The sequence below is a fragment of the Choloepus didactylus genome, chromosome 5 (genome assembly GCF_015220235.1).
Source record: "Choloepus didactylus isolate mChoDid1 chromosome 5, mChoDid1.pri, whole genome shotgun sequence".
Taxonomy (NCBI): Eukaryota; Metazoa; Chordata; class Mammalia; order Pilosa; family Megalonychidae; genus Choloepus; species Choloepus didactylus.
The window spans coordinates 103089791-103117687 of record NC_051311.1 but is presented as its reverse complement, the minus strand read 5'-3'; the positions used below and the strand labels follow the sequence as shown (position 1 = coordinate 103117687).

Sequence of the window (27897 nt, the reverse complement as noted above, 5' to 3'; positions counted from 1 at the left end):
ATATATACTTATATAAAGATTCAGTATTTATAATCCTTTGTTAAATCCTATCTTGTCTGTTGCTGTTCCTCCCTCTTGTTTGATCACTGTCTCAATCTTCAGGGGTATCTGGGCATTGACCACCCCAACCTGTTCATATTGAAAAGGGGTGTCGACATTATGGGGAAAGGGGATGCATCTGCTTGTTGTTCTTGGAGAGTCTGTTGCCTCAGGATTTTGGGACTTAATTTGGCATAGGAGCACTCTGGGGGATTTAAGTTTCTGAAAAATTAATTTAGCGAGTGAAACTTTTATAGAATCTCAGAAAGGGACCTGGATGTTCTTTAGGATTTTCAGGACTACAATGATTTGGGCTTGGCATATTGTGGCCATTTGGGATATCTAGCTGAAGCTTGCATAAGAGTAACTTTCAGGATAGCCCCTCGACTCTATTCGAAAACTCCTAGACACTATTTGAAACCTCCTTTATTTTGTTACCTTTCTTTTCCCCCCTTTGGTCAAGAAGACTTTTTCAGTCTCTTGATGCCTGGGCCAGGCTCACTCCTGGGAGTCATGTACCATGTCACCAGGGAGATTCACTCCCCTGGGAGTCATGTCCCACTTAGGGAGCTGGGTAATGAATTTATCTGCAGAGTTGGGCTTAGAGAGAGAAAGCCCACATCTGAGCAACAAAAGAGGTTCTCTGGAAATGACTCCTAGGCATAATTATAGGTAGGCTTAGCCTCCCCTTTACAGCCATAAGTTTCACAAGAACAAGCCTCAGGATCGAGGGCTTGACTTACTAAGTAGGGGATTCCTAATTTCACATAGCGTATATTCTGTCCAAGATAAAGTCTCACATTATCTTCACTTAGTTGTACAATCATCATCATTTTCAATTTTAAACAATTATCATAATGCAAAACAGTCCGAAGCTCATATCACCCCCTAATTGTTTATCCCTAGTATTAGCATGGTACTTATAGGTATTACTATTAAATATAGCCCATAATATGGAATAGGTGGTTTTTCTCATATACCACTCTGTTGTTAACTCTTTGTACCAGTGTCATACCTTAGAAGTAGATCATGCAAGCACTTATATTTGTTGCACTAATCTGTGAGATACCTGCCTTTACACAACTCTTTTCAATCATATTTACCTTCAGTATGGCACTGATACTTATAATCTCATTAATGAACTATCATCACCTCTGTTCATTCCCATACCTTTAGGTTCAACCTCCTTAACAGGTCTGTGCATATTAGGTAGTCATTCCCCCATGTCTAGCATCTGTCTATTGCTAGGTCCCCTATATTCTACATTTTAAGACACTAATTTTACATTATTCAGGAAGTTCATATTAGTCATAGCATGCAATATCTCTCCTTTTGTGTCTGACTTATTTCACTCAGCATTATGTCCTCAAGTTTCATCCATATTGTCACAGGCTTCAGGACCTCATTCCTTCTTACTGCTGCATAGTATTCCATCATATGTATATACCACATTTTGTTTATCCACTTGTCTGTTGAAGGACACTTGGATTGTTTTCATCTTTTGGCAATTGTGAATAATGCTGCTATGAACATCGGTGTGCAAATGTCTGTTCATGTCACTGCTTTCAGATCCTCTGGGTATATACCAAGTAATGGAATTGCCAGGTCGTAGGGTAATTTGATATTTAGTTCTTTGAGGAACCACCAAATTGTCTTCCACAGCAGCTGTACCATTATACATTCCCACCAGCATTGGATACGAGTTCCAATTTCTCCACATTCTCTCCAGCACATGTAGTTTCCCGTTTGTTTTTTGGCAGCCTTTCATATTAGTGTGAGATGATATCTCATTTTGGTTTTGATTTGCATTTCCCTAATAGCTAGTAAAGATGAACATTTTTTATTTGCTTTTTAGCCATATTTATTTCCTCTTTGGAAAAATGTCTTTTTATATCTTTTTCCCATTTTATAAGTGGGCTGTTTGTACTTTCATCACTGAGTTGTAGGATTTCTTTATATATGCCGATATCAGTCTCTTATCAGATATATGGTTTCCAAATGTTTTCTTCTGGGCAGTGGTTTATACTGTAATTCTTTTCTTAATACATTTGCAATGTGTCTATATTCCATACATGCACAGATTGTAGGTGAGGCTGGAACTTGGGATGGTTCATATACATATCTAGGGGATTCCCTTTTCCATTACTCTCTGGGATATTCTTCAGGCACTTCTTTTTACATTTTCTCCAGCTATAGAGATGGACTATTGAATAGTTTTAGCCTACATACTGTTGTGGAGTTCTACCTGATCAGGGTGTAGGGCAAGAGAAAGAAGGGAGAAAAAAAATAAGAAGGATTTCCCATGTACATTTTGCAGAGCAGGAGCTCCTTATTCGAATTCCTTTACACAGACAGATGGGTTTTCTCTTGGAAAATTGGATGCTTGTAATGCTGTGGTGGCGGCAGTGCAGTTCTGCAACTGTTGCTGGTCCCCCAGCACGGTTGAAAGAATAAAGAGAAAAAAGTTTGGACATTCCCCTCACTCACATACATCTTTTGTTTAGCAGGGATCCCTTTTCTTGGTCCTCTGGACGGAACTATGTGTTTCTCTTGGCGTTTTTGTAGTCTGAACCTACTGCATATTTCCCTGAATTGGCCCCCGCTTGGCTCAAAGACAGGAAATAAAGGAGGAAAAGGAAACCAAAAAAGTTCACCACCATTTTACTAGCTGTCATTTAAGTTTTGGCTTTCTTCTCCAATCCACAGGCTGTTAATTGTTTTGCAGAGTCCTCAGGTAGTTGCTTTTTATAATTTATGCAAAGTGGGAGAGAGAAGCTATAGTAGACTTTCTCCATCTTGGCCAGCAGCCGTGAATGGTTTATTATAATTGGTCAGGTGACATGTCCATATTGGGGCCTGACCAGGGGCTGGAGTTACATGGTTGGCTGCCAATCAGAACTGCCTGGAATCTTAGACTAGTTCCTCAAAGGACGAGGCTAGGAGACATGATGTTACCTGAAGAAATGGGAAAGCGATGCCAGGCAGACAGAAGCGACAGGTATCTGCTGTGTTTGATTAAAAAGAAAACTAAATATTTTAAGTTTGTTCTCTAAGAGTATAGTTACAACACAAGGTATTATAGGATTGTCCTGTTCCTTTTTTTTTTTTTTTTAATTTCTATGCATTTGAAGGACTCTTGTAGGGTCAGTTGAGTCCCAAAGAACTTAAAAGTTGCTTTGTTTTTATTTAGCTCACAACATTTGTAAGCAAAAACATTAATTTTAGATGTCAAATTTTTCGAAGCCACATATCACCAATGGTATTTCTGTAGTCAGTATTTTCAAGTAATGCTCAAATTTCAAGTGGCAGCACTGACAAGAATTAGCCTGTGAATTTAAATTGTAGTACATAAGTCCTTTCTGTCTGAACCTGGAATTGCTTATCTGAATTCAAATGTGGAGTTTCCTCTTCCTGGGTCAAGTGTGTTTGTTGACAGTGGTCCTTCACCTTCTTGTTTGCATTGCTGCCATTTCCATTTTCCTTTGCCCCTTTTGTAGTTCATTCCTTCCTGTATCTGCCTCCCTGGAGTGTAGTTGTACTTCTGGGGCTTTCCTTCCTCAATGCCTTCTTCAGAACTTACCTGACCTGTGTCTTGTGACCTTTGCCCTATAGCCTTGGTAGATGATTGATACCCATCAGAGAAACTAATTTAGATTGAGGTGCTAATGAATGACAATGGAATAATGCTTCAATGGTATTCTTTTAATTTTTACCTGAATACCCTGCTAGGTACTTTATCCTAGAGTCGGGAGAAAAATGAACATTTTTGATGTCTTGGCAAAGCAGTTCCCTGAATTTAGGGAACGTAACACATTTTAACTATAGAAAATTTTGAAAACATAGAATCACATCCAAAATAAAAATAAAAATCACACATAAGTTCATCACCCAACTAGCTACTGTTGTTATTTTGGCATACACACCTGCAATCATTTTTCCATGTCTTTATTGTACTCATGCATGCATATAGACACACGTACTTTAAAAGGGTTCTGACATATTGTTTTATGACCTTTATTTTATACTTAAATATGATATAAATATTTTTCATTAAATATTCTTTGTAATTATCATTTTTAAATGAATATATAAAATTCATCATGAATGCACCATTATTTATTAACCAGTTCCCTATTATTGCACATTTAAGCTGTTTTCAAATTTTTACTATTTTAAAAATACTGCTATGATGCAGACCTATTTCTGTTTCCTTGGGTTATATTCCTAGAAGTGGAATTAATATGTCATGGGATATAAAATATATTTTTGAAACTTTTGATGCAGGTTTTCTTGGTGCTTATTAAATAGTAAGTAGTTGCTCAAATTTTGAAGAAGCAAAGAAAGGTAACTTTTCAGTTGCAGTCTGATTAATATAGAAGAACTTATAGCTTATTTGTATCACATACAGATAAGCTTGTAACTATGTATAAATAGATGTGACAGTTGGATCTTCGAGGATCTGGTTGTTTCCCTCTTGGAGAAGAGACAAGAGAAGAGGAGAGGGGAGGGGAGGACAAATGAACGAGTGAACAAAAATACCTCTTCCCAAGATGCCTTCAATAGGTAGCCCTCCCGCCCTGCTACCCTCCTTCCCACCCTTTGCAGAATTGTTATGTTACTGAGAGATAGATACCTTTCTTGCTGTCCTTTTGTTTGGGTGTTGTTATATAATAACAACAGATGAGTCAAGAGGGACCCCTGCCCTGTCTCTGCTGTAGAAGGCCCCCCTCTGGTACTCCCCAGTGGTCAGTGGGGTTCCCCCCTAACTTGGAGTCTGTGGGCCAAGGAAAATCCCCCCCCTGGATTTCATGTTCCCTTCCTTTTATACCATGTGACCTTGGAATTACATGTCACAAGCCCAAGTCTGCTTCCAGGGTCTCCATGGGCTCTTCCCAGGTCCATTGTCCTGGGGGTAGACAGCGTCACTGTGGGAGGGACACTGACAGTGTGGATGTGTGGGTAGGGATGGTCACTTATATATAAGGAGGCTCTCAAGGTTGGGGTGGGTATAGATGGGAATGGGACACTTCAATTTATATTCTTGTCCTTGGTCCTGCATGTGTTAGGGGTGAGCTTGAAGGAGGCAAAGGGTAGAAACTTGTAACAGTATTTTGCTATTATATAGATTTTCATATGCTATTACAAGGTGTGGACAGAGAAAGATTTCCGTACATGAAAAAAGTCATGTCTGGAGGCAAGAAGAGCAGAGCATGTTTGATCCAATTGTTTCAATGATTCATACATAAGGAAGGTTAAGAAATGAGGCTTGGAGAAGCAGATAGAGGATGAATCAAGAAAGGCATTTTGAATTTTGTCCTAAGGCCACTGGGAAGTTTTTGAAGTTTTTTTGAGCAGGGACGACATAAGAGATGTTTACTTTAGAATGGTCTCTCTGGCTGCCCAGTGTCGTGGGTGCAGACAAGAGCAGAAGCAGGGAGGTCACTTAGGCTGTTGGTAGCTGTCATCAGCAGATGGTGATTGAATGTGGCAGGGGCTGTGATGATGAAGATGAGGCTCTTGCCTGTAATGTAGGGCTGTGCTTGGGGCCAATTCAAGTGGGATAATATTGTAAAATTATTTTGAAAAGTTTGTAGGATTCTTCTAGTTGGTTTTACTCTAAATTTTCTTATTAAAGTAGGACATGTACCCTGTTTTAAAAAATCAGAGTACTTGAAAGCTTATAACAAAAACTCAAAGTTCCCTGCCCCATCTCTTCCTATTCTGAAATACAGCACCACAGAGCAGCCACTTTCCATTCCCTTAGCTCATCATTGATTTTTTCTCCAATTTTATAATTATCTTTCACTTCCTACTGTAGAAAGATGAGGATTCAGCATTCTCACCACATCTTTCCCTCATCTCTCTCTCTCTGTCTTTTAGCATTGGTCTAGTTTGCTAATGCTCCTGTTATGCAAAATACCAGAAATGGATTGGCTTTTATAAAGGGGGTTTATTTGGTTACAAATTTACAGTCCTAAGCCATAAAAGTGACCAAACTAAGGCATCAACAAGTGGATACTTTCACTGAAGAATGGCTGATGGCATCCAGGACAGCTGTTAGCTGGAAAGACATGTGGCTGGTGTCTGCTGATCCTTTGCTCCCGGGTTGCTTTACTTTCAGCTTCTGACTCCAGTGGCTTTCTCTCTGAATGTCTGGGGGGTCCTCTCTTAACTTCTCCACGGCATACCCTGGGCTTCATCTCTTAGCTTAGCATCTCCAAGCATCATTCTGTCCACATCTCCAAGCATCTCTTAAGCATCAGCTTTCAATAGTCGTCTCCAAAATGTCTCTCTCAGCTTTTCTTGGGGCATTTAGTCCTCTCTGCTCTAGGTGTGAGCTCTCTTTAAAGAACTCCAGTGATCTAATTAAGGCCCACCCTGAATGGGTGGGGTCCACACCTTCATGGAAAGAATTCAATCAGAGCTTCCACCCTAATCAACAGACTAATCAGTCTGCCCCCACAAGATTACATTAAAGAATATGGCTTTTCTGGGGGACATAATATATCCAAACCGGCACAACCATCTTCCCAATATTGTTGCAATCACAATTTTTGCTAAATCAATTTTTAGTTTTTATGGTGTTATAACAATTCAACTATAGTTCACATGAGATCCCGTGGTTACATTTCCTTTCTTGTATACCTTTTTATTTTTCCTGGAATTAGTAATTGCCTCTGTTTTTTATTTGGTTTATTTTTAAATTTACCTGTTGTCATTTCCCTCTGGGCTCTCCAAGAGATATAAAATCTCTCTTAATTGAATTAAAATCAAACATCTCAAATAATTGATCATTTCATTTTTTGTGCTTCTCCTGTGCGGTCTAGACTGCTCTGAGTACCTGCTGCCAACCTTCACCTCAGCTTAGGAATTCCCTCCCGTTCACTCTTATATTTCCTGAATCCCATGTCTTTCTCACTCTTGGTTTAATTTGTTGTTTTGGTGGCACACATTCTTCTGAAGCTTCCCGAGCATAAGGATGTATAGAAGATAAAATTTTTGCTCATCTAAAAATATCTTTATCTTCATGCTTGGTTGAAAGAAGAATTAAAGATTGGTTTAAATGATTTTCCCTCAGAATTTTAAATACATTGTTCCACTATGTTTTAACTTCCTTGGAGGATACTGAGAAGCCTGTTACTATTCTGATTCCCAAATTGTATATGCAATCTGGTTTTAGTATCTTCTCTTTATCCCCACTCGAGTGAAATTTCAAAATGTGTTCTGCCGTGGTGTGAATAAAATTGCTCTCTGCATTTCATAAGCATTTGCTATATAGAAACTTAAGAATCTGGGAAATTTTCTTGCATCATTTCTTTTGAAATTTCTTTCCTCTGTTCTCTGTATTACTTCTGGAAGTGCTGTTGGTTAGAAATCAGATCTCCTAGATTGAGCCTCTATTTCTTAATTTCAAATTTTATCTTTTTTTCCTCATCTTTTTGCCTTTTTGTTCTACTTTCTGGGAAATTTCCTCACCTTATTTTCCTTCCTTTCTATTGAATTTTTTATTTTGGTTATCACATTTTTAATTGCTTGTTGTTGCTTATTCTTTACATCTAAAAACATCTATTTATATTCTTTTATGCAGTATCTTTTATTCTGTGGATGCTAGGGGTATTATTCTGACATTTTCATTTGCTCTCTGTTTTGTCTTTCTTTTCTTCAGTTACTTTTTTCCGTTGCCTTGTCTTGGTCTTTGTCTTTCTTGTGTTGGAGGTTTTCGTTATATGTTTGATAATCTCTGCTGTCCATTTACATGTAGGTATAAGGCCCTAAAAACTGATTTAAAACCCTGGGGTCTGGATATCTCATCAGCGGGTGGTCTTCACTGTTGTGTAATAGGATTGAGGAAATCTAATGTTTTTGTGGGAGTGAACTCCAAATGTCTATCTCCTGTGTTGGACAGTTTTTTTAGAGAAGAATCCTACTATATCCTGCACGTGTGTATGTCTGTGTGTGTGTTATAAATGCAGGACCCAAGTGGAGGATTAGGGCTGTGAATCTCATCCCTCAGTACACAGCTGCTCATGTCATCTCCCTGTTTTCAGTAAGATGCCTTTCCCTCTTTTTGATGCTTTTGATGTCTCTGACATCTTAGTTCAATTTTCATCCTTAGTTCAATAGAGGGAATAATTTTTTTTTCTCATGCCACAATGTGGAAGGGAATTTGAGGGATCCACATTGTCAAACAGATTTTCAACCTATTTTTCTATTTTCAGACCTATTCTTTGCCTCTGCTTTCTGAAGTATTTGGTGTCTTCAATATTGAGTGTTTCTGCAGCTCAAATCGGCTTTCTTGTTATCATCCACCCATGTGGCTCTTAGCTTCCAGCTTTTCTTGCTTTCGTAAGTCAATTAGAGCTCACCTTAAGCTTTCCATCTTCTAAAAAATTGTTGACAATTGCATCTATTGTCATTTCTGCTTCTATTCTTTTTATTTTTGTGGACTGATAGTAATTTTATATCTTTACTCTGCTCGCTTTAGAAACTCTACTCCTTTGCAGGTTTGTGGAGGTGGAGAGACAGAGTAACATGTATTTAATTCAGCAAGTTTAAATGTAATTGGATGACATAGTAATGATTGCATGTGTTTAAAGACTTTTTAAAATACAGGAGCATTCATTTTCCTCAGCATCTTCTATGAGTGTTTTATTTGATAAGTTTTCAGATAGTTTTGTTATTATAAATCACCTAACTGAAGATTTCTTGAGAAAATTGAGAAGTTTCATTTGTTTCTTTGTGGGTAGACTTGTTTTAGAGTGTCCTTATTTTGAAATTTCCATTGACAGTATATGACTGCAGGATGTGGTTGGTTTCCCATCATCAAAAACAGTGAAAATGTGGGACATAGACTATCATACTAGGAGCATAGACTTTTCTTTCGAAGAAGAAGAGGAACCTGAGACCCAGAGTTCAGTTGAGTTAATTGAATTGCTCAGGGTCCTACCTTAAGCACTGGCAGAGATGAGATTGGGATCCATGTCTACTTCTCCCAGTTCACTGCCTAAACTTTTACAATCTTAGATTAAAAGCAATAGAGGGAAACTACCCTAAACTGAGTCTTTCTAAGGAAAAAAAAAGAAAACCAAAAACCCTGTGTACTCACATTCACACTAAAATCTAAGCCCCATGAGAGCAGAGACTTAGTTACTTTGTTTGCTGCTCTGTCCCCGGTGCCGACCACAGTGGCATAGGCAAAGTGCTCAAGAAATACATACAGAATTAAAAAATGACTTGAGCACCCATGAGGCTGTGTACACAAAGGTGGGCATTGAGCTTAAGGCTTAAAAGATGTACTATTTCAAAATAACTTCTAAAAAGCAATAAAGTGTTCCCCAAATGAAGAGAAAAGGATGTGTCATAAATAGATAAGATACATATTACTTTACTTAGCAGTAGGTTCCCATGGTAACCTTATGTTCCTTTTATAAAAGAAAAATCTGAATATAAATATTTCTGCACCCCACTACTCTGCTCATGTTACTTGATAATGTAGGCTAAGGAAGCCTTTATTATAATTTGTGTCCGTGTCTGCACTAAGTATTCTCAGGCTTTTGACCTTCCCACATGTGCTAGTTTGCTAATGCTGCAGAATGCAAAACACCAGAGATGGATAGGCTTTTATAAAATGGGGGTTTATTCCGCTACACAGTTACAGTCTTAAGGCCACAAAGCATCCAAGGTAACACATCAGCAATCGGGTACCCTCACCGGAGGATGGCCAATGGCCTCCGGAAAACCTCTGTTAGCTAGGAAGGCAGCTGGCATCTGCTCCAAAGCTCCGGCCTCAAAACGGCTTTCTCCCAGGACGTTCCTCTCTAGCAAGCTTGCTCCTCTTCAAAACATCACTCCCAGCTGCACTCAGTTTTCTCCCCCCAAGTTAGCTCATTTATATAGCTCCACCGATGAAGGCCCACCCCAAATGGGCGGGGCCACGCTTCCGTGGGAACATCTCATCAGAATCATCTCCCACAGCTGGGTGGGGCACATTCCAAGCAAATCCAACCAGCAACAAAACTTCTGCCCCACACAAGACCACAAAGACAATGGCATTTGGGGGACACAATACACCCAAACCGGCACACCACACAATAGAATAAGTATGCTTGCTCACTGGAATTGGAATTGAAATATCTCTACCGTACATTCCCATCTTGTGCTGGCTCTCTCTTGCTCTCTTGCTCTTTCAAACTAAGTGTGCCAAGTGCTTTGCTGAGCTTTTAAAATTCAGAGCCCTGTCTCCCAGAGGAGGTGCAGTTTCATCAAATGCAAAGCTATGCTATTTTCAACATTTCAGGAAAAAAAAAAAGAGAAAGAACTTTACGTGAAGAAGATAAAATGAAGGAAATGAGTGTTATTTACTTCTTGTTCTTCCCTCCGTGTGTGTTTCAGCCGTTTCTTCTTTGAAGCCAGAGCCTTCTACTGCCTCTGCTGTGTTTGCTTATGTACTAGGATCCGTGGTCATCTGCTCTATCTTTGTAATTAACTGTGGTCAACTCTTAATTGACCACAGAGTATAGGCAGAGAGCATCAGGAAGCTGATTTGAAGACCCGGTGATTTTGTCCCTCCCTCCTTTCCTTTCTGTACTCATCCTTAGGCTGATACGTTTTGCTGCATATCTTTAGATATGTTATAATCAGGCTTGATCTCACTACTTATCATACTCTATCAAACTAGCTATTTATGAAGGAACTGGTCAGCACCAGAATAGTTACAAATCCTACTGATTTTTCAGGGCTTCTTGAAAACCTTTTCAGAGTGTTTCAGCTCACAGGGATTTCTTTTGACTCTGAAATTGTAGTTCAGTGCAGTCACATTATGCATACACTACCACACTTACTCTGCCCAATGTGATTCTAACATTTCAAGATCCTTATTTTTCTAGAAAACATGGCCCCTAAAATGTAAGACATCTGGTGCTAAGAATTAGGTATCTGATAGAATGCTCAAGGAAAAATTGGCTGTAATGAATTGATTGAGAAATAGTACAACGTTTTTACTTGCACACTGACTTGTGACGCTGCTTTTCTACTTTGAGGTCTTTAATCTTTTTATTTTCTTATACAATTCTATGTTGTGTGTGTGTGTGGTGTGTGTCTTGTCTACTCCGACAAAATCATGAGCTTCTTGAGTTATATTTCTTTTGTCTTTTTAAATCTCCCCATAGCACTCAGACTATAGTACTTAGTTAATAATTGTCAGGTAGTAAAGAATGATTCATATTAATATTACTTTATAAAACAATATATGATTTGTGTACAAACCATTATATATTATGGACATTGTAATTATTTAAGATACTGTACATTATTATTTTTTACATGTGAGATATATTATTTTATTTTTATATATTATTTTTATATGTGAGCTTCTTTGAAACAAAACTATTATCTTGCCCCTATGTATAGTTAAACTGCAACAGTCATTATCAGAAGAGATGGTATGTATTCCAAAGTTTACATCTGAGTGAGGATTTCTTAGTATAGATGACATTGGCGTTTGGGGAGTACTGTGAGTATCCGCTGTTTATTTGGTGTATCCTGACATTTTGTGTTTTGGGTGTAGGATAATACAATTTGAATTTTTGAGAGTTTGTGACTCTGATTTGTGAATGTGTGAGAGTGTGTATGTGCATATGTGTATGAGTGTGTGGGCGGTGTATGGTGACTTCTATTGAGGGATAATCTTCCTTTACACATTTTGTTACTAGGAGTAATTCCATGCTATTCCTTTTTGGGTTGTTTCCTGGTACCCTGCTGTTTACCATGTGAGGTTTACAGGGTGTATTAGTTAGGGTTCTCCAAGGAAACAGAACTAATAGGAGATATCCATAAATATGAGATTTTATAAAAGTGTCTCACGCAACTGTGGGGATGCATGAGTCCAAATTCCATAGGGCAGGCTGCAAGCTGGCAACCCCAGTGAAGGTTTTTGATGAATTCCCTAGGAGAAGGTGGCTGGCTGATGTAGAGATGAAAGTTCTCTCTTCTGACTGCTGAAGTCATCACTTCTCCTTTCAAAGTCTTCAACTGCTTAGATTAAACATCTCTCATTGCAGAAGACACTCCCCTTAGTTGATTGTAGATGTAATCAGCCATAGATGCAATCAATTACTGTGGATTTAAGTCCATGAAATGTCCTCGCAGTAGCAGTTAGGCCAGTGCTTGCTTGACCAGACAACTGGGCACCATTACCTGGCCAAGTTGAACCTAATCATCACATAGGGGATTCCAGCATTTTGTGATTTGGGGCAGTCTTCATAACCCAGCATCCTGTGATTTGCAGCCATGTCTAAAGAACTGCCCTTTGGGTGAGGTGTGCCAGGCACTTCTTCCTGTTTATAATTTGGAAGGTGTGGCTTGTGAACGATGTTCCTTTGTTTTGGAGTATGTGCTGAATCATATTGATGCATTTGGGGCTAAAGTGTCAGGAGTCCTGAAATGCATCTCCCCCTTGTCCTGAAAAATTGAGAAAAACTGATCTAGGCAGGAAAGATTATTGGGTGTCCTGTTTAGTATACTTTTCTGAACTATCAGTTTTTATAGGGGGATGCACCTTTCATTGTTTTTGAACTAGTTTACAACACAATTGTTGGAAACTGGAAGTAATAGAAATGATTCTTGTCCATAGAAATGAAAATACATTTTGTCTGTTAGAATTCAACTGATTGATATCCTCTGGACATTTACTAGTTTTGCATATGTTTGTAGATTCATTTCACATTTCTGATTGCCTGTTTATGTGTGCTCTTTGAATTCTCCTTTGAACTGATGGTAACATCTTACTTGTTCACTTGTAAATTAATGACTTAAATTTAATCTTTGATTTGTATTAATTTTATATCTATATGAGAGTTGTTATTTTACCTCCTCTTTTAAATCTCCCTTTAATGTCCTGAATATTCCCATGTCTGAAGGGTCAGTTTAAGTTCAGTATTTATTTGGGTCTATGATCAGGGTTTTGGGGATTGTCTACAAATATGAAAATGTACAGACTGGACTTCTTTCTTCAGCATCCTGAATACCACTCAAAATATGTTGGGGGTGTATATTCTATGTTTAGTTAGTTTATTACTCCAAACTATCTGTTTCTTAGATCTTTGCTATGGATTTAAGGGTTGCATTCAGAAACAGATTTTTTTTTTTTAAATTATTTGTTACCAACCTGGATGAAATAGCCTATTAAAGAATTTAAAGCAAAATCCATATGGCTTGAGCTATAATCTAAATCCCTGACCCCAAGTACTACCCTCCACATGAAATAGGTTTGTCTTTCAGTACTTTTAAATTATAAGTAAATACATGAAAATGTCCTTCTAGAACACTACTATTGCTAACAATAGTACCTGTGGCCCTTTAGAGCCCAGAAGGAATCTAGAGGAGGCAGACAGAATAAAAAGAATCTTAGGAAAAGTAATTGGCATATGATATCCAACACATCCAAAGCCAGAAACATAATACTTTTTCCATATTCTTACTGCTGTTCTCATTTCATAACTGGCAACCTGGATAACTCAGAGTCAGTGGTGGACAGAGTCTTCAGGAGCTTGCCTGAAAGCTAGACTTCATTTAACATTCACACTAGACTTCTCAGCGTCATTATTTTGCTTGGATAATAACAGAATACCAGAATTTCCCATATTGGGGACCGGGTTCTTCTCAGTGGGATATGGAGATAGGAGCGACATCCTAACACAAATAACTGAGAACAAGAAGAATGGGAAAACCGTCATGTAAGTGCATGGCTCTTCGAGGGTGGGGGTATGTGGTAGGCTGAATAATGGCCCCCCCAAAATTGTCCCTGTCCTAATCCCTGAAACCTGTTACCTTTTATAGCAAAAAGGACTTTGCAGATGTGAATTAATTAAGACTCCTGAAATGGGTAGATTACCTTGGATTATCCAGGTGGGCATTGAATGTAATCACAAGTATCCTTATAAAAGAGAGTCAGAGGGGGATTACAGACCGAAGAGAAGGCGACGTGACAATACAGGCAGAGATTTGAGTGATGTGATCACAAACCAAGTAATGCTGACAACCACCAGAAACTGGAAGATGCAGGAACGGAATCTCCCCTCGATCCTCTAGAGGGAGCGTGGCCCTGCCAGCACCTTGATTTCAGCCTCCAGAAATGTGAGAAAAGAAATTTCTGTTGTTTTAAGATGCTCAATTTGTGTAATTTGTGACAGCAGCTATAGGAAACTAAAACAGGGTTAGAGGAGATTCAAATGTTTCCCGCTTATCTCCATACTCTTACATTCTGTTTGAATATTGTACCTCCTTATGATTCCTGTAGACTTCTGTAACCATCAGGCTTACACAACTTTTTTACTACTTACTCAACAGTAACCTTCTATTTTAAGTGTAATGGCATTGTATAAACTGAAAGCACTGGCAAATAAACAAGGCTTTTCTTCTACTCTTCAGCTGTTCTACTTAATAGCTGGGTATCTCTAGGTAAGTCACTTATCTGTTCTGAGTTTCACTTGAACAATGGAAATATCACCTGCCATATCTAATCCATATATTTGTTGTGAGAATTTAATGATATAAATACATGTGAAAAATACTAGGCAAATAAGGTAAGGTTTTACAATGCTCAACTATTAATTATACTCTCTCCAGCTGTATGAAAGTTAAATTGACCACATTAAAAAAATTTTCCCTTAGATTAGATTCTAGAAGTGGGATTTTGGGGTTGAAAGTTTTGAACACTTTGAAGCTTTTGATACATATTGACATATTACTCTCCAGAAAGCTTCTACTGTTTATTTTTCTTATTGGAAGCAGGCAGGTGTTCATTTTACCACATTTCTACATTAGGGAGAGTTTAAAAAAGGTATTTTATATGTTTTACCAACTTGATGAAAAATATTATTTGTGTTTCTCTGATTAGTGAAGCTTAACATTTTTTCATATGTATCTTGGCCATTTGTATTATTCTTTAATGACTAGCTTCCGTTTTTTGACCAGTATTCAAAAGAAGTATCCATCCTTTTCCTTACTGATTTTTAGAAACCTTTTTATTAACCTTTTTGCATGTTGTTTCCTCACCAATTTTTTGTTTTGTTGTTTACCTTTTACTTTTATTATGGTGATTTTGAAGTGTTTAAAATTTGCATGTAGTCAAATCTAGTGAACTTTTCTTATTGTGTCTGTCAGTAGTCACTCTCTCCCTCTCTCTCCCTCCATCTCCGTTTCTTTTTTCCTTCTTCCCTCCTCCCCTTCCTCCTTCCCTCAGAAAAACCTTTTCCATTTGGCTGCTTTATTGATTGTTTACATGTGTAGATTTGTCCTTAATTGGCAGTAAAGCATTCTTGAAATCTAGGCTCTTGTCAGCTCAATCTCATATTGTCTGTTGCCAAACTTTTGTCAAAAACTTGTGGGCAAAAAATAATATTCAGAGATGATTGTCCAAAGAATATGCTAGATTTCATTTCTGTGGGTGAGTCTGAGTGCAGTGTAAAGACATATGCTTCTAGCCTGATGATTCTACTTCCTTCTCATTTTATCTTAATTTTATACAGAGACTCAGGTAGTTTGTGCCTTGTCTTACCACTATCTCTTTCTTCTATTTCATCCTCTCTGCTCCCACTATCCTTAATAAGGATAATAATTTGCTGTAGCATAGTGCCTAACATTTTAAGCAATTATTTCAATTAATCTCCACAACAACCATATTAAGATAGGAGACGTTATTATAATTTTACCAATGAAAAAAAACCCGAATGCTTTGAGAGGTAAAGCGGCCTGCTCATTTGTCACAGTGACTTATGTGGAGGATTGGGATAGGAATTTAAACCCAGATCTGTCTGATTCCAGAACCCATGTCTTAACTAGTATTCTCTCTGTGAGCATGTGCATACACACACAGATACCTCCCCATCCCCCTCTTCAGATTTTCCTGTGATGATGTGAGTTGATATTTCTGTTTTCTTCCATTACTGATACAGTATGGGAGGCGAAACAAGAGTGGACAAAACAAAATAACAGCATCCAGGGTCTTTAACTGAATAAATAGGTTATTGACTTGAAAATGTTTTGGGATAGATTTAGAACCATCCCTCATTCTTAACATGTTCCAATGACATTTTGTCCTGGATCCTTCCAGTTCAGGCATCATGTGTGTAATGTGCTCTGATCAAGCAAGGAGGCATTGAAATTTTCAAAGCAAGCAGGTGCCAGAGTCAAGTGGATTGGTCTTACTTTGGCAATTGCAATAAATGCTCTATTTCAGTAGTCTGTGGTGGGTGTGTATTGAGCCTGGGAAAGCTGCTTAAGAAGTTTGTAGAGTTCTAGTATTTGAGTGATTAATTATTATGCCTTCTGCTAAATTTTAAACAGAGTGAGAATTAGGTCAATGGAAATGATGCTTTTATTGCTTTCCTCAAAAAACTTGGGACACTGACAACCGTCAATTTGCTAGTATTATTTTGCTCTTTTTTATACTCATATCCATAAATGATTTAGAGCTTAAGGAAGTCTGCAGATGACACAGGGAAGTATGCTGTGCCTTTTTTGGTTGGGTGGGACTAGTGCACAGTGGTCACAACTTGAGAGGGATGACTGCCCTGGCCCCATCGCATCCTCAGTGCCTGCATCATACATTGTGATCAGTAAACCGTTTGGTGGGGAGGGGGGAGGACTAGAGTTAACCAGAGGGGATGCAGTTTGGAAACAGGCTTGCAGGAAGGTTTGATGGCAGTTAGAATAGGCTCTAACAAAGGCTTGGTTTTGTGTTTGTTTGCAGAAAGATTACCACTTTGAGTATACGGAATGTGATAGCAGTGGCTCCAGGTGGAGAGTTGCCATTCCGAATTCTGCCACGGACTGCTCTGGCCTGCCTGACCCTGTGAGAGGCAAAGAATGCAGTATGTTTTGATTTCTTGATTGTCTGTTTTCCTGATCAAATCATAACCCCTTCCTATTAGCCCCAGATGTTAATTATAATGAATATAAGAGAACTTTGCGAAAATGAACACGTAGCTTTGATGTCTAACAGAATAAATGCATCTTTTTTCAATACTGTAAACAAGAAGTTAGGATTTAAATGATGATTAGGATTACTGAATTATTATCTAGCTATTCCTTTTTACTTTCTGGTATATTAGAGGAGACAGAGGGAAATACCTGAAATCTCTGAACTGTAGTCTAGCTGCCTTTATCTCTGATAATGATTGTATAGCCTTTATCTTGTGCCCTCGTGATTGTAAAAACCTTGTGACTAACCCTCACTTGTACCCATTTTATCCGGTTTTTTGACTTTGGAGTCTTGTGATCACTAAAGACATCCCTGAATGTTTATTAATGAAGTTATAGGTCAGCCCAGAACTAACCCACCCCAAGTCCAAAGTTATCTTGATAACCGAAGCTCAGTCTATCCAACATGGGCCCTCCTGGCATGCGCAGTAGCTTAGACTTTAACCTGTAAGTGACCTATACCATATTATAATACTAAAAATCACATCCATCATCATATTAAGGCCACCGTTTTCTTACATAGTTCTGTGACTAAGCATGTAATCAGTCTGCTCATGCTCAATAATTAGATCACTTCTAACTACATCATCTAGAGTCATTGTGCTCATTATCCCAAAACTTGCCCATCTTTTGATACTATAAAACCATCAGAGTTACTGCAGTTCTGGGAGATAGATTTTTGGACTGATAGGCCATCTGCTCTCCTGCTTCACACCTAGCAATACACTCTATCTTTGAAACCCCAGTGTCTTAGGAATTGGTCATTTGATTACATCAGGCAGAGAATCCACTGCTTTTGTCCAGTAACAACACTCGGTGTCCTTATATCTGAAGTCTGTTATAAGACCCAAGCGATATCAACAGATGCTGTCATTGTCTTTTTAAATCTGGTTTACTCTCTTACTTGAAACCCTGGAGGACAGAGTAGCAGAAAATGTTTTTAATGGATTTCTTCTTTTTTAGCTGTAGAAATAACTTAATGTAATGTGCCTTTTTAGTGTAACCTACAGAGAGAAATTGGAATTGCTCAGTATCATATGAAAGCTTGTCTTTTGGCAAACAGGGTTTGAAGTACAATGTTGTGAATTAAAATAGGAATATTTTATTAAATTGATTTTCATTTATGGTTCTGTCTTTTTAATCTTTTATTTTAGGTGTGAAATAAGGATGTAAGCATCCTACACATAGCAAGAAAGAAAAAGGTTGGCAGCCTGTCTCTGATCACTTGACCCCTAGAATAATAGCACAGCCCTATGAGTCAGGGGTTTCTGCAGTGAATTAGTTATGGGGGTCATCTCCAAGCTCCAGGTGGGAATGTGTCATGGTGAATTTATTGTGTTTTTCTTATAATCTTTCAAATGGTGTTCCTAGAAGCTTGTTTCTTCTGTTCCCAAATGAAAGGGCAGGTAAACAAATTATTAAATGGATAGTTAATTCTTCCTGTTCATAGAGAGAACTTGTCTCTGTTGCCGGAGGGAAGAGTTTTAGCATAGGTGGTGCGTTTACTAATAAAAGGGAGGCAGCAATAGTCTTATGAGGAAAGTTAGGGAAGAAAACTCATATTTCCTGGTGAATGATATTAAATGAACCCAAAGAGAGCCTGAGAACCTCGGTAGCCAGGTGTGAATTCTTCAGTCCAGCAAGAGACTTAAGAGGACAAAGGGATTGGTATAGAAAAGGATAATGCAAGGCTGGGATGTGTGCAACCACCTGGGCAGAGACAGGATCAGCTCTCAGTGAGGGAAGATTGTGGTTTCAAGGGTAACAGACCCTGGATAATACCTATTTAAGGCCCCTACTGTAAATTTGCTTTAGTCACCCTCCTCACAAATTGGTATAGCATTTATCTAACCTTACTTTTTATTCATTGGTTAATTCCTTGGTTTCTATAAAGTCCTTGTAAAAATCCTTTTCAAGTGGGCTTCATAACCGTTAAGAATATTTACCTCCCTAGCCAGGTGATGTGCTGGCACTGGCTGGTGCTGTCCTCACGTGTTGGTGCACATGTTGTTAGCTTGAAATAGGCCATGATGGGAGTATGTACACCATGGAAATCTGTGTACATTACAAAGCAGGGGCCTCCCTGCTGATTAAATTAATTGGCCAAGGGTTAAAAAATCAGTTACAGAATTGATGCCCAAATAAGAATTATTTCTATTTGGATATTGTCTGAGATATTTCTTGGTCATTATTTACTATAATCTTCCACAGATAACATTTTGAATCTGACATTTCAACAGGACCTTTTCTAAAAACTAATAAGTCACTATTAGTTATTATATACTTTAAAAATGATACTACATAGTCTGATTATATGTGTTGGCTGGGACTTTTCTTTGTCTTGGTATTCTGTCTGAAATCTGAATTTCCAAGTATTCTTTCATGATGTACTGACATCTGCTCTGGAAGCTGTTGGTCTGATCTCAGATATGTAACCTTTTCTTTGTATAGTATTTCAAGACTCACAAGTAAGTTAATAGATCTAAGAAACTTAGATGTGCGGTTAATTCACAAGATTAAGCATGATGCTTACTGTATTACCAGTTATTAGTGTTCTGCTGAGAGCAGTTGTGGTAATAACTGAGTACTTCTCCAGTGGCTTAGATTTTCTGTTGCTAATAAAAACTACCATTTCTCAGGGACTGTATATGCCCAAAACGTTGTGCTTAGAGCTTTATGTCATTATCCTGTTGCCTCCTCACAACGACCCTCTGAGTTGGCTACTATCAGGGTTTCCATTTTACAGATGAGAAAACTCAGACATAAGTTGGTGAAGTAACATAGATAAGGTCTTCTGCCCGGGATGTGGCATACCTTGGCTTCAAATGCAGACACGTCTGATTGCAGAGCCTCGTCTCTTACCCACTGGGTTTTACCTGCCACTTGAAGATAGCAGCCTGGAGGAGCCTCCTAGGCCCTCTCTTGGGAGATAAAGCTCTGTTGATGGGGCCAGCAGTTGGGATATACAGAAAAAGGAAATTAAAAAATATAAAGTGGCAATTTCAAGTAAGGTCATGGTTTTGTGGGATTGGTTCCCAGATCCTAATGTCTCTAAATGAAGTCAAACCTAGAATTTGGCCTCTGTTAAAATTGTTATAGATTCTTCAAAATGTAATTGGATAGCTTTTTCCCCTTTCTTATAATTAAGCATTGACAAAGGCCCTTTCCGTAGAAAAGGGAATATAACAGTGTTCATAGAACAGTTGTAAATTTTTCAGAAACGTAATGGACTAGATGTTTTATCTTTATTTACTTATGTTTTCAATTGGTGAAGTTGTATGTTTACAGAAAAATCATTCAGAAAATACAGTTTCTATATACCCCCCTCACACATGCAGTTTTCACTATTAACAGTTGCATTAGTGTGTTAATATTGATGAAAAATATTATTATAATTATACCATCAAGTATAGCCCATAGTTTTACATTATGGTTCACTGTACTATACAGTCCTATGGTTTTTAAAGAATTTTTATTCTCTCTCTATATATTCTATATATTTTTTCCATATATACAACCTAAAATTTTCCCTTTTAACCACTTTTAGATACATAATTCCATGGTGTTAATTACATGTACAATGGTGTGCTACCGTCATCACCATCCATTACCAAAACTTCCCATCACCCCAACCAGAAACTCTACACCATTTAAGCTTTAACACCCCATTCTCTACTCAAATCGCCCTCTGTTAACCTTTATTTTAGTTTCTGAGTCTATAAATTTACATATTCTAATTATTTCATATCAGTAGATCATACAATGTTTGTCTTTTTGTGTCTGGCTTATTTCAGTTAACATGATGTCTTCAAGTTTCATCCATGTTGTCATATATATTAGAACTTTATTACTTTTTAAGGCTGAATACTATTCCATTGTATGCATATACCACGTTGTGTATATTCATTCAACTGTTGACACTTAGATTGTTTCTGTCTTTTGGCAATTGTGAATAATGCAGCTATGAACATCGATGTGAAAGTATCTGTCCACATCTTGATTTCAGTTCTTTTGAGTATATATATAGAAATGGGATTGCCAGGTCATAGGGTAATTCTATACTTAACTTTCTGAGAAACTGCCAAACTGTCTTCCATAGTGGCTGCACCATTTTACATTCCCATCAATGAATGAGTTTCCTATTTCTCTACATCTTCCCTAACACTCATTTTCCATTTTTAAAATGTAGGTGTGAAATAGTAACACATTGTGGTTTCAATTTGTATTTCCCTAATGGCTAATGATGTTGAGTATCTTTTCATGTGCTTATTAGCCATTTGCATATCTTCTTTGAGAGAGGTCTATTCAAGTCGTTTGCCAAGTTTTAATTGGGTTGTTTGTATTTTTGTTGGTGAGTTGTAGGATTTCTTTATATATTTTGGATATTAAACCTTTATCAGTTGTGTGGTTTCCAAATATTTTCTCCCATTCTGTACGTTGTCTTTTCATTTTGATGATGAAGTCCTAGGGTGGTCAAAAAAATTTTCATTTTGATGAGATCTCTTTTACTTTTTTTTTTTTTCTTTTGTTGCTCATGCTTTTGGTGTAACATCTAAGAAACCATTGCCTAATATAAGGCCCTGAAGATGCTTCTCTACTTTTCTTCTGGGAGCTCTGAAGTTTTGATTTTTATTTATCAGTCTTTGATCATTTTGAATTAATTTTTGTATATGGTATAAGGTAGGCATCCACCTACATTTTTTTGTATGTGGATATCCACTTTTCCCAGCACTATTTGTTGAAAAGACTATTCTTTTCCCATTGAGTGGGTTTGCACTCTTTTCTTTTTTTTTTTTTTATCATCATTTTATTGAGATATATTCACATACCACGCAGTCATACAAAACAAATCGTACTTTCGATTGTTTACAGTACCATTACATAGTTGTACATTCATCACCTAAATCAATCCCTGACACCTTCATTAGCACACACACAAAAATAACAAGAATAATAATTAGAGTGAAAAAGAGCAATTGAAGTAAAAAAGAACACTGGGTACCTTTGTCTGTTTGTTTCCTTCCCCTATTTTTCTACTCATCCATCCATAAACTAGACAAAGTGGAGTGTGGTCCTTATGGCTTTCACAATCCCATTGTCACCCCTCATAAGCTACATTTTTATACAACTGTCTTTGAGATTCATGGGTTCTGGGTTGTAGTTTGATAGTTTCAGGTGTCCACCACCAGCTACCCCAATTCTTTAGAACCTAAAAAGGGTTGTCTAAAGTGTGCGTAAGAGTGCCCACCAGAGTGACCTCTCGGCTCCTTTTGGAATCTCTCTGCCACTGAAGCTTATTTCATTTCCTTTCACATCCCCCTTTTGGTCAAGAAGATGTTCTCCGTCCCACGATGCCGGGTCTACATTCCTCCCCGGGAGTCATATTCCACGTTGCCAGGGAGATTCACTCCCCTGGGTGTCTGATCCCATGTAGGGGGGAGGGCAGTGATTTCACCTTTCAAGTTGGCTTAACCAGAGGGAGAGGGCCACATCTGAGCAACAAAGAGGCATTCGGGAGGAGGCTCTTAGGCACAACCATAGGGAGGCCTAGCCTCTCCTTTGCAGCAACCGTTTTCCCAAGGGTAAAACTTATGGTAGAGGGCTCAACCCATCAAACCACCAGTCCCCTATGTCTGTGGTCATGTTAGCAACCATGGAGGTGGGGTAGGCGAATACCCCTGCATTCTCCACAGGCTCCTCAAGGGGGCACTGCATCTTTTTTTTCCTTGTTTTTCTTTTTTTTTTTTTTAACTTTCCCTTCTTTTTTAAATCAACTGTATGAAAAAAAAAGTTAAAAAGAAAACAGACATACAATAAAAGAACATTTCAAAGAGACCATAACAAGGGGGTAAGAAAAAGACAACTAACCTAAGATAACTGCTTAACTTCCAACATGTTCCTACTTTACCCCAAGAAAGTTACATAATATAGCAACATTTCTGTGAACTTGTTCCTACTATATCCATCAGAAATTAACAGACCATAGTCATTTCTGGGCATCCCCAGAACGTTAAATAGCTTATCTGTTCTTCTTGGATTATTGTTCCCCCTTCCTTAATTGCTCTCTACTGCTAGTTCCCCTACATTCGACATTATAAACCATTTGTTTTACATTTTTCAAAGTTCACATTAGTGGTAGCATATAATATTTCTCTTTTTGTGCCTGGCTTATTTCACTCAGCATTATGTCTTCAAGCTTCATCCATGTTGTCATATGTTTCACGAGATAGTTCCTTCTTACTGCCGCGTAGTATTCCATCGTGTGTATATACCACATTTTATTTATCCACTCATCTGTTGAAGGACATTTGGGTTGTTTCCATCTCTTGGCAATTGTGAATAATGCTGCTATGAACATTGGCGTGCAGATATCTGTTCGTGTCACTGCTTTCCGATCTTCCGGGTATATACCGAGAAGTGCAATCGCTGGACTGAATGGTAGCTCTATATCTAGTTTTCTAAGGAACTGCCAGACTGACTTCCAGAGTGGCTGAACCATTATACAGTCCCACCAACAATGAATAAGAGTTCCAATTTCTCCACATCCCCTCCAGCATTTGTAGTTTCCTGTTTGTTTAATGGCAGCCATTCTAACCGGTGTTAGATGGTATCTCATTGTGGTCTTAATTTGCATCTCTCTAATAGCTAGTGAAGCTGAACATTTTTTCATGTGTTTCTTGGCTATTTGTATTTCCTCTTCAGAGAACTGTCTTTTCATATCTTTTGCCCATTTTATAATTGGGCTGTCTGTACTATTGTCATTGAGTTGTAGGATTTCTTTGTATATGCAAGATATCAGTCTTTTGTCAGATACATGGTTTCCAAAAATTTTTTCCCATTGAGTTGGCTGCCTCTTTACTTTTTTGAGAAATTCCTTTGAGGTGCAGAAACTTCTAAGCTTGAGGAGTTCCCATTTATCTATTTTCTCTTTTGTTGCTTGTGCTTTGGGTGTAAAGTCTAGGAAGTGGCCGCCTAATACAAGGTCTTGAAGATGTTTTCCTACATTATCTTCTAGGAGTTTTATGGTACTTTCTTTTATATTGAGATCTTTGGTCCATTTTGAGTTAATTTTTGTGTAGGGGGTGAGGTAGGGGTCCTCTTTCATTCTTTTGGATATGGATATCCAACTCTCCCAGCCCCATTTGTTGAAAAGACCATTATGGCTCAGTTCAGTGACTTTGGGGGCCTTATCAAAGATCAGTCGGCCATAGATCTGAGGGTCTATCTCTGAATTCTCAATTCGATTCCATTGATCTATATGTCTGTCTTTGTGCCAGTACCATGCTGTTTTGGCAACTGTGGCTTTATAATAAGCTGCAAAGTCAGGGAGTGTAAGTCCTCCCACTTCATTTTTCTTTTTTAGAGTGTCTTTAGCAATTCGAGGCATCTTCCCTTTCCAAATAAATTTGATAACTAGCTTTTCCAAGTCTGCAAAGTAGGTTGTTGGAATTTTGATTGGGATTGCATTGAATCTGTAGATGAGTTTGGGTAGAATTGACATCTTAATGACATTTAGCCTTCCTATCCATGAACATGGAATATTTTTCCATCTTTTAAGGTCCCCTTCTATTTCTTTTAGTAGAGTTATGTAGTTTTCTTTGTATAGGTCTTTCACATCTTTGGTTAAGTTTATTCCTAGGTACTTGATTTTTTTAGTTGCTATTGAAAATGGTATCTTTCTCTTGAGTGTCTCTTCAGTTTGTTCATTTCTAGCATATAGAAACATTACTGACTTATGTGCATTAATCTTGTATCCCGCTACTTTGCTAAATTTGTTTATTAGCTCTAGTAGCTGTATCGTCGATTTCTCAGGGTTTTCTAGATATAAGATCATATCATCTGCAAACAATGACAGTTTTACTTCTTCTTTTCCGATTTGGATGCCTTTTATTTCTTTGTCTTGCCGGATTGCCCTGGCTAGCACTTCCAGCACAATGTTGAATAACAGTGGTGACAGCGGGCATCCTTGTCTTGTTCCTGATCTTAGAGGGAAGGCTTTCAGTCTCTCACCATTGAGTACTATGCTGGCTGTGGGTTTTTCATATATGCTCTTTATCATGTTGAGGAAGTTTCCTTCAATTCCTACCTTTTGAAGTGTTTTTATCAAAAAGGGATGTTGGATTTTGTCAAATGCTTTTTCAGCATCTATTGAGATGATCAATTGATTTTTCCCTTTCGAGTTTTTAATGTGTTGTAATACATTGATTGTTTTTCTTATGTTGAACCATCCTTGCATGCCTGGAATGAACCCCACTTGGTCATGGTGTATGATTTTTTAATGTGTCTTTGGATTCGAATTGCAAGTATTTTGTTGAGGATTTTTGCATCTATATTCATTAGGGAGATTGGGCGGTAGTTTTCCTTTTTTGTAGCATCTTTGCCTGGTTTTGGTATTAGATTGATGTTAGCTTCATAAAATGAGTTAGGTAGTGTTCCATTTTCTTCAATGTTTTGAAAGAGTTTGAGTAAGATTGGTGTCAGTTCTTTCTGGAAAGTTTGGTAGAATTCCCCTGTGAAGCCATCTGGCCCTGGGCATTTATTTGTGGGAAGATTTTTGATGACTGATTGTATCTCTTTGCTTGTGATGGGTTGGTTGAGGTCTTCTGTTTCTTCTCTGGTCAGTCTGGGTTGTTCATATGTTTCCAGGAAATTGTCCATTTCTTCTACATTATCCAGTTTGTTGCCATACAGTTGTTCATAATATCCTCTTATAATTTTTTTAATTTCTTCAGGATCTGCAGTTATGTCACCTTTTTCATTCATTATTTTGTTTATATGGGTCTTCTCTCTTTTTGATTTTGTCAGTCTAGCTAGGGGCTTGTCAATCTTGTTGATCTTCTCAAAGAACCAACTTTTGGTGATATTTATCCTCTCTATTGTTTTTTTGTTCTCTATGTCATTTATTTCTGCTTTAATCCTTGTTATTTCTTTTCTTGTACTTGGTTTAGGATTGGTTTGCTGTTCATTTTCTAGCTTCTTCAGTTGATCCATTAGTTCTTTGATTTTGGCTCTTTCTTCCTTTTTAATATATGCGTTTAGTGCTATAAATTTCCCCCTTAGCACTGCTTTTGCTGCATCCCATAGGTTTTGGTATGTTGTGTTCTCATTTTCATTCATCTCTATATATTTAGCAATTTCTCTTGCTATTTCTTCTTTAACCCACTGATTGTTTAGGAGTGTGTTGTTTAACCTCCAGGTATTTGTGAATTTTCTAAGTCTCTGATGGTTATTGACTTCTAATTGTATTCCATTGTGGTCAGAGAATGTGCTTTGAATAATTTCAATCTTTTTAAATTTATTGAGGCTTGTTTTATGTCCCAGCATATGATCTATTCTGGAGAAAGTTCCGTGAGCACTAGAAAAGTATGTGTATCCTGGTGATTTGGGATGTAATGTCCTGTATATGTCTGTTAAATCTAATTCATTTATCAGATTGTTTAGGTTTTCAATTTCCTTATTAGTCTTCTGTCTGGTTGATCTATCTATAGGAGAGAGTGATGTGTTGAAGTCTCCCACAATTATTGTGGAAACATCAATTGCTTCCTTTAGTTTTGCCAGTGTTTCTCTCATGTATTTTGTGGCACCTTAATTGGGTGCATAGACATTTACGATTGTTATTTCTTCTTGCTGAATTGCCCCTTTTATTAGTATGTAGTGGCCTTCTTTGTCTCTCAAAACATCCCTGCATTTGAAGTCTATTTTATCTGAGATTAATATTGCTACACCTGCTTTCTTTTGGCTGTAGCTTGCATGAAATATTTTTTTCCATCCTTTCACTTTCAGTTTCTTTGTGTCCCTGTGTCTAAGATGAGTCTCTTGTATGCAACATATTGATGGTTCATTTTTTTTGATCCATTCTGCGAATCTATATCTTTTAATTGGGGAGTTTAATCCATTTACATTCAACGTTATAACCGTGAAGGCATTTCTTGAATCAGCCATCTTATCCTTTGGTTCATGTTTGTCATATTTTTCCCCTCTGTCTATTAATATCCTTTATTGTACCCATACCGAATCTCTTTAGTACTGAAGCTTTCTCCAAGTGTCTCTGTCCTTTCTTTGTTTCTCTGTCTGTAGGGCTCCCTTGACTATCTCCAGTAGGGCAGGTCTCTTGTTAGCAAATTCTCTCAGCATTTGTTTGTCTGTGAAAAATTTAAGCTCTCCCTCAAATTTGAAGGAGAGCTTTGCTGGATAAAGTATTCTTGGCTGGAAATTTTTCTCACTCAGAATTTTAAATATATCGTGCCACTGCCTTCTCGCCTCCATGGTGGCTGCTGAGTAGTCACTACTTAGTCTTATGCCTTATGCTGTTTCCTTTGTATGTGGTGAATTGCTTTTCTCTTGCTGCTTTCAGAACTTGCTCCTTCTCTTCTGTGTTTGATAGTGTGATCAGTATATGTCTCGGAGTGGGTTTATTTGGATTTATTCTATTTGGAGTTCGCTGAGCATTTATGATTTGTGTATTTATGTTGTTTAGAAGATTTGGGAAGTTTTCCCCAACAATTTCTTTGAATACTCTTCCTAGACCTTTACCCTTTTCTTCCCCTTCTGGGACACCAATGAGTCTTATATTTGGATGTTTCATATTATCTATCATATCCCTGAGGTCCATTTCGATTTTTTCAATTTTTTTCCCCATTCTTTCTTTTATGCTTTCATTTTCCATTCTGTCATCTTTGAGGTCACTGATTCGTTGTTCAACTTCCTCTAGTCTTGTACTATGAGTGTCCAGAATCTTTTTAATTTGGTGAACAGTTTCTTTAATTTCCATAAGATCATCCATTTTTTTATTTAGTCTTGCAGTGTCTTCTTTATGCTCTTCTAGGGTCTTCTTGATTTCCTTTATCTCCCGTACTATGGTCTCATTGTTCATCTTTA

The 27897-nt window shown here is 37.8% G+C and overlaps 1 protein-coding gene across 6 annotated transcripts in view; it reads left to right on the top strand.

Moving 5' to 3' along the window:
- Nucleotides 1-27897, top strand: part of ELAPOR2 (endosome-lysosome associated apoptosis and autophagy regulator family member 2) — a 225067-nt gene that overhangs the window by 97068 nt on the left and 100102 nt on the right. For 5 of the 6 annotated variants that reach the window (XR_005217011.1, XM_037836548.1, XM_037836549.1 and 2 more), the window contains one exon: nucleotides 16790-16910. The exons of the other annotated variant lie outside the window; for it this stretch is intronic. Coding sequence is in view for 3 of the 5 variants with exons in the window: in XM_037836548.1 (XP_037692476.1) it covers nucleotides 16790-16910 (121 nt within the window). In the remaining 2 variants the exon portion in view is untranslated. The remainder of the gene's footprint in view (nucleotides 1-16789; nucleotides 16911-27897) is intronic. 6 annotated transcript variants of the gene reach the window in all.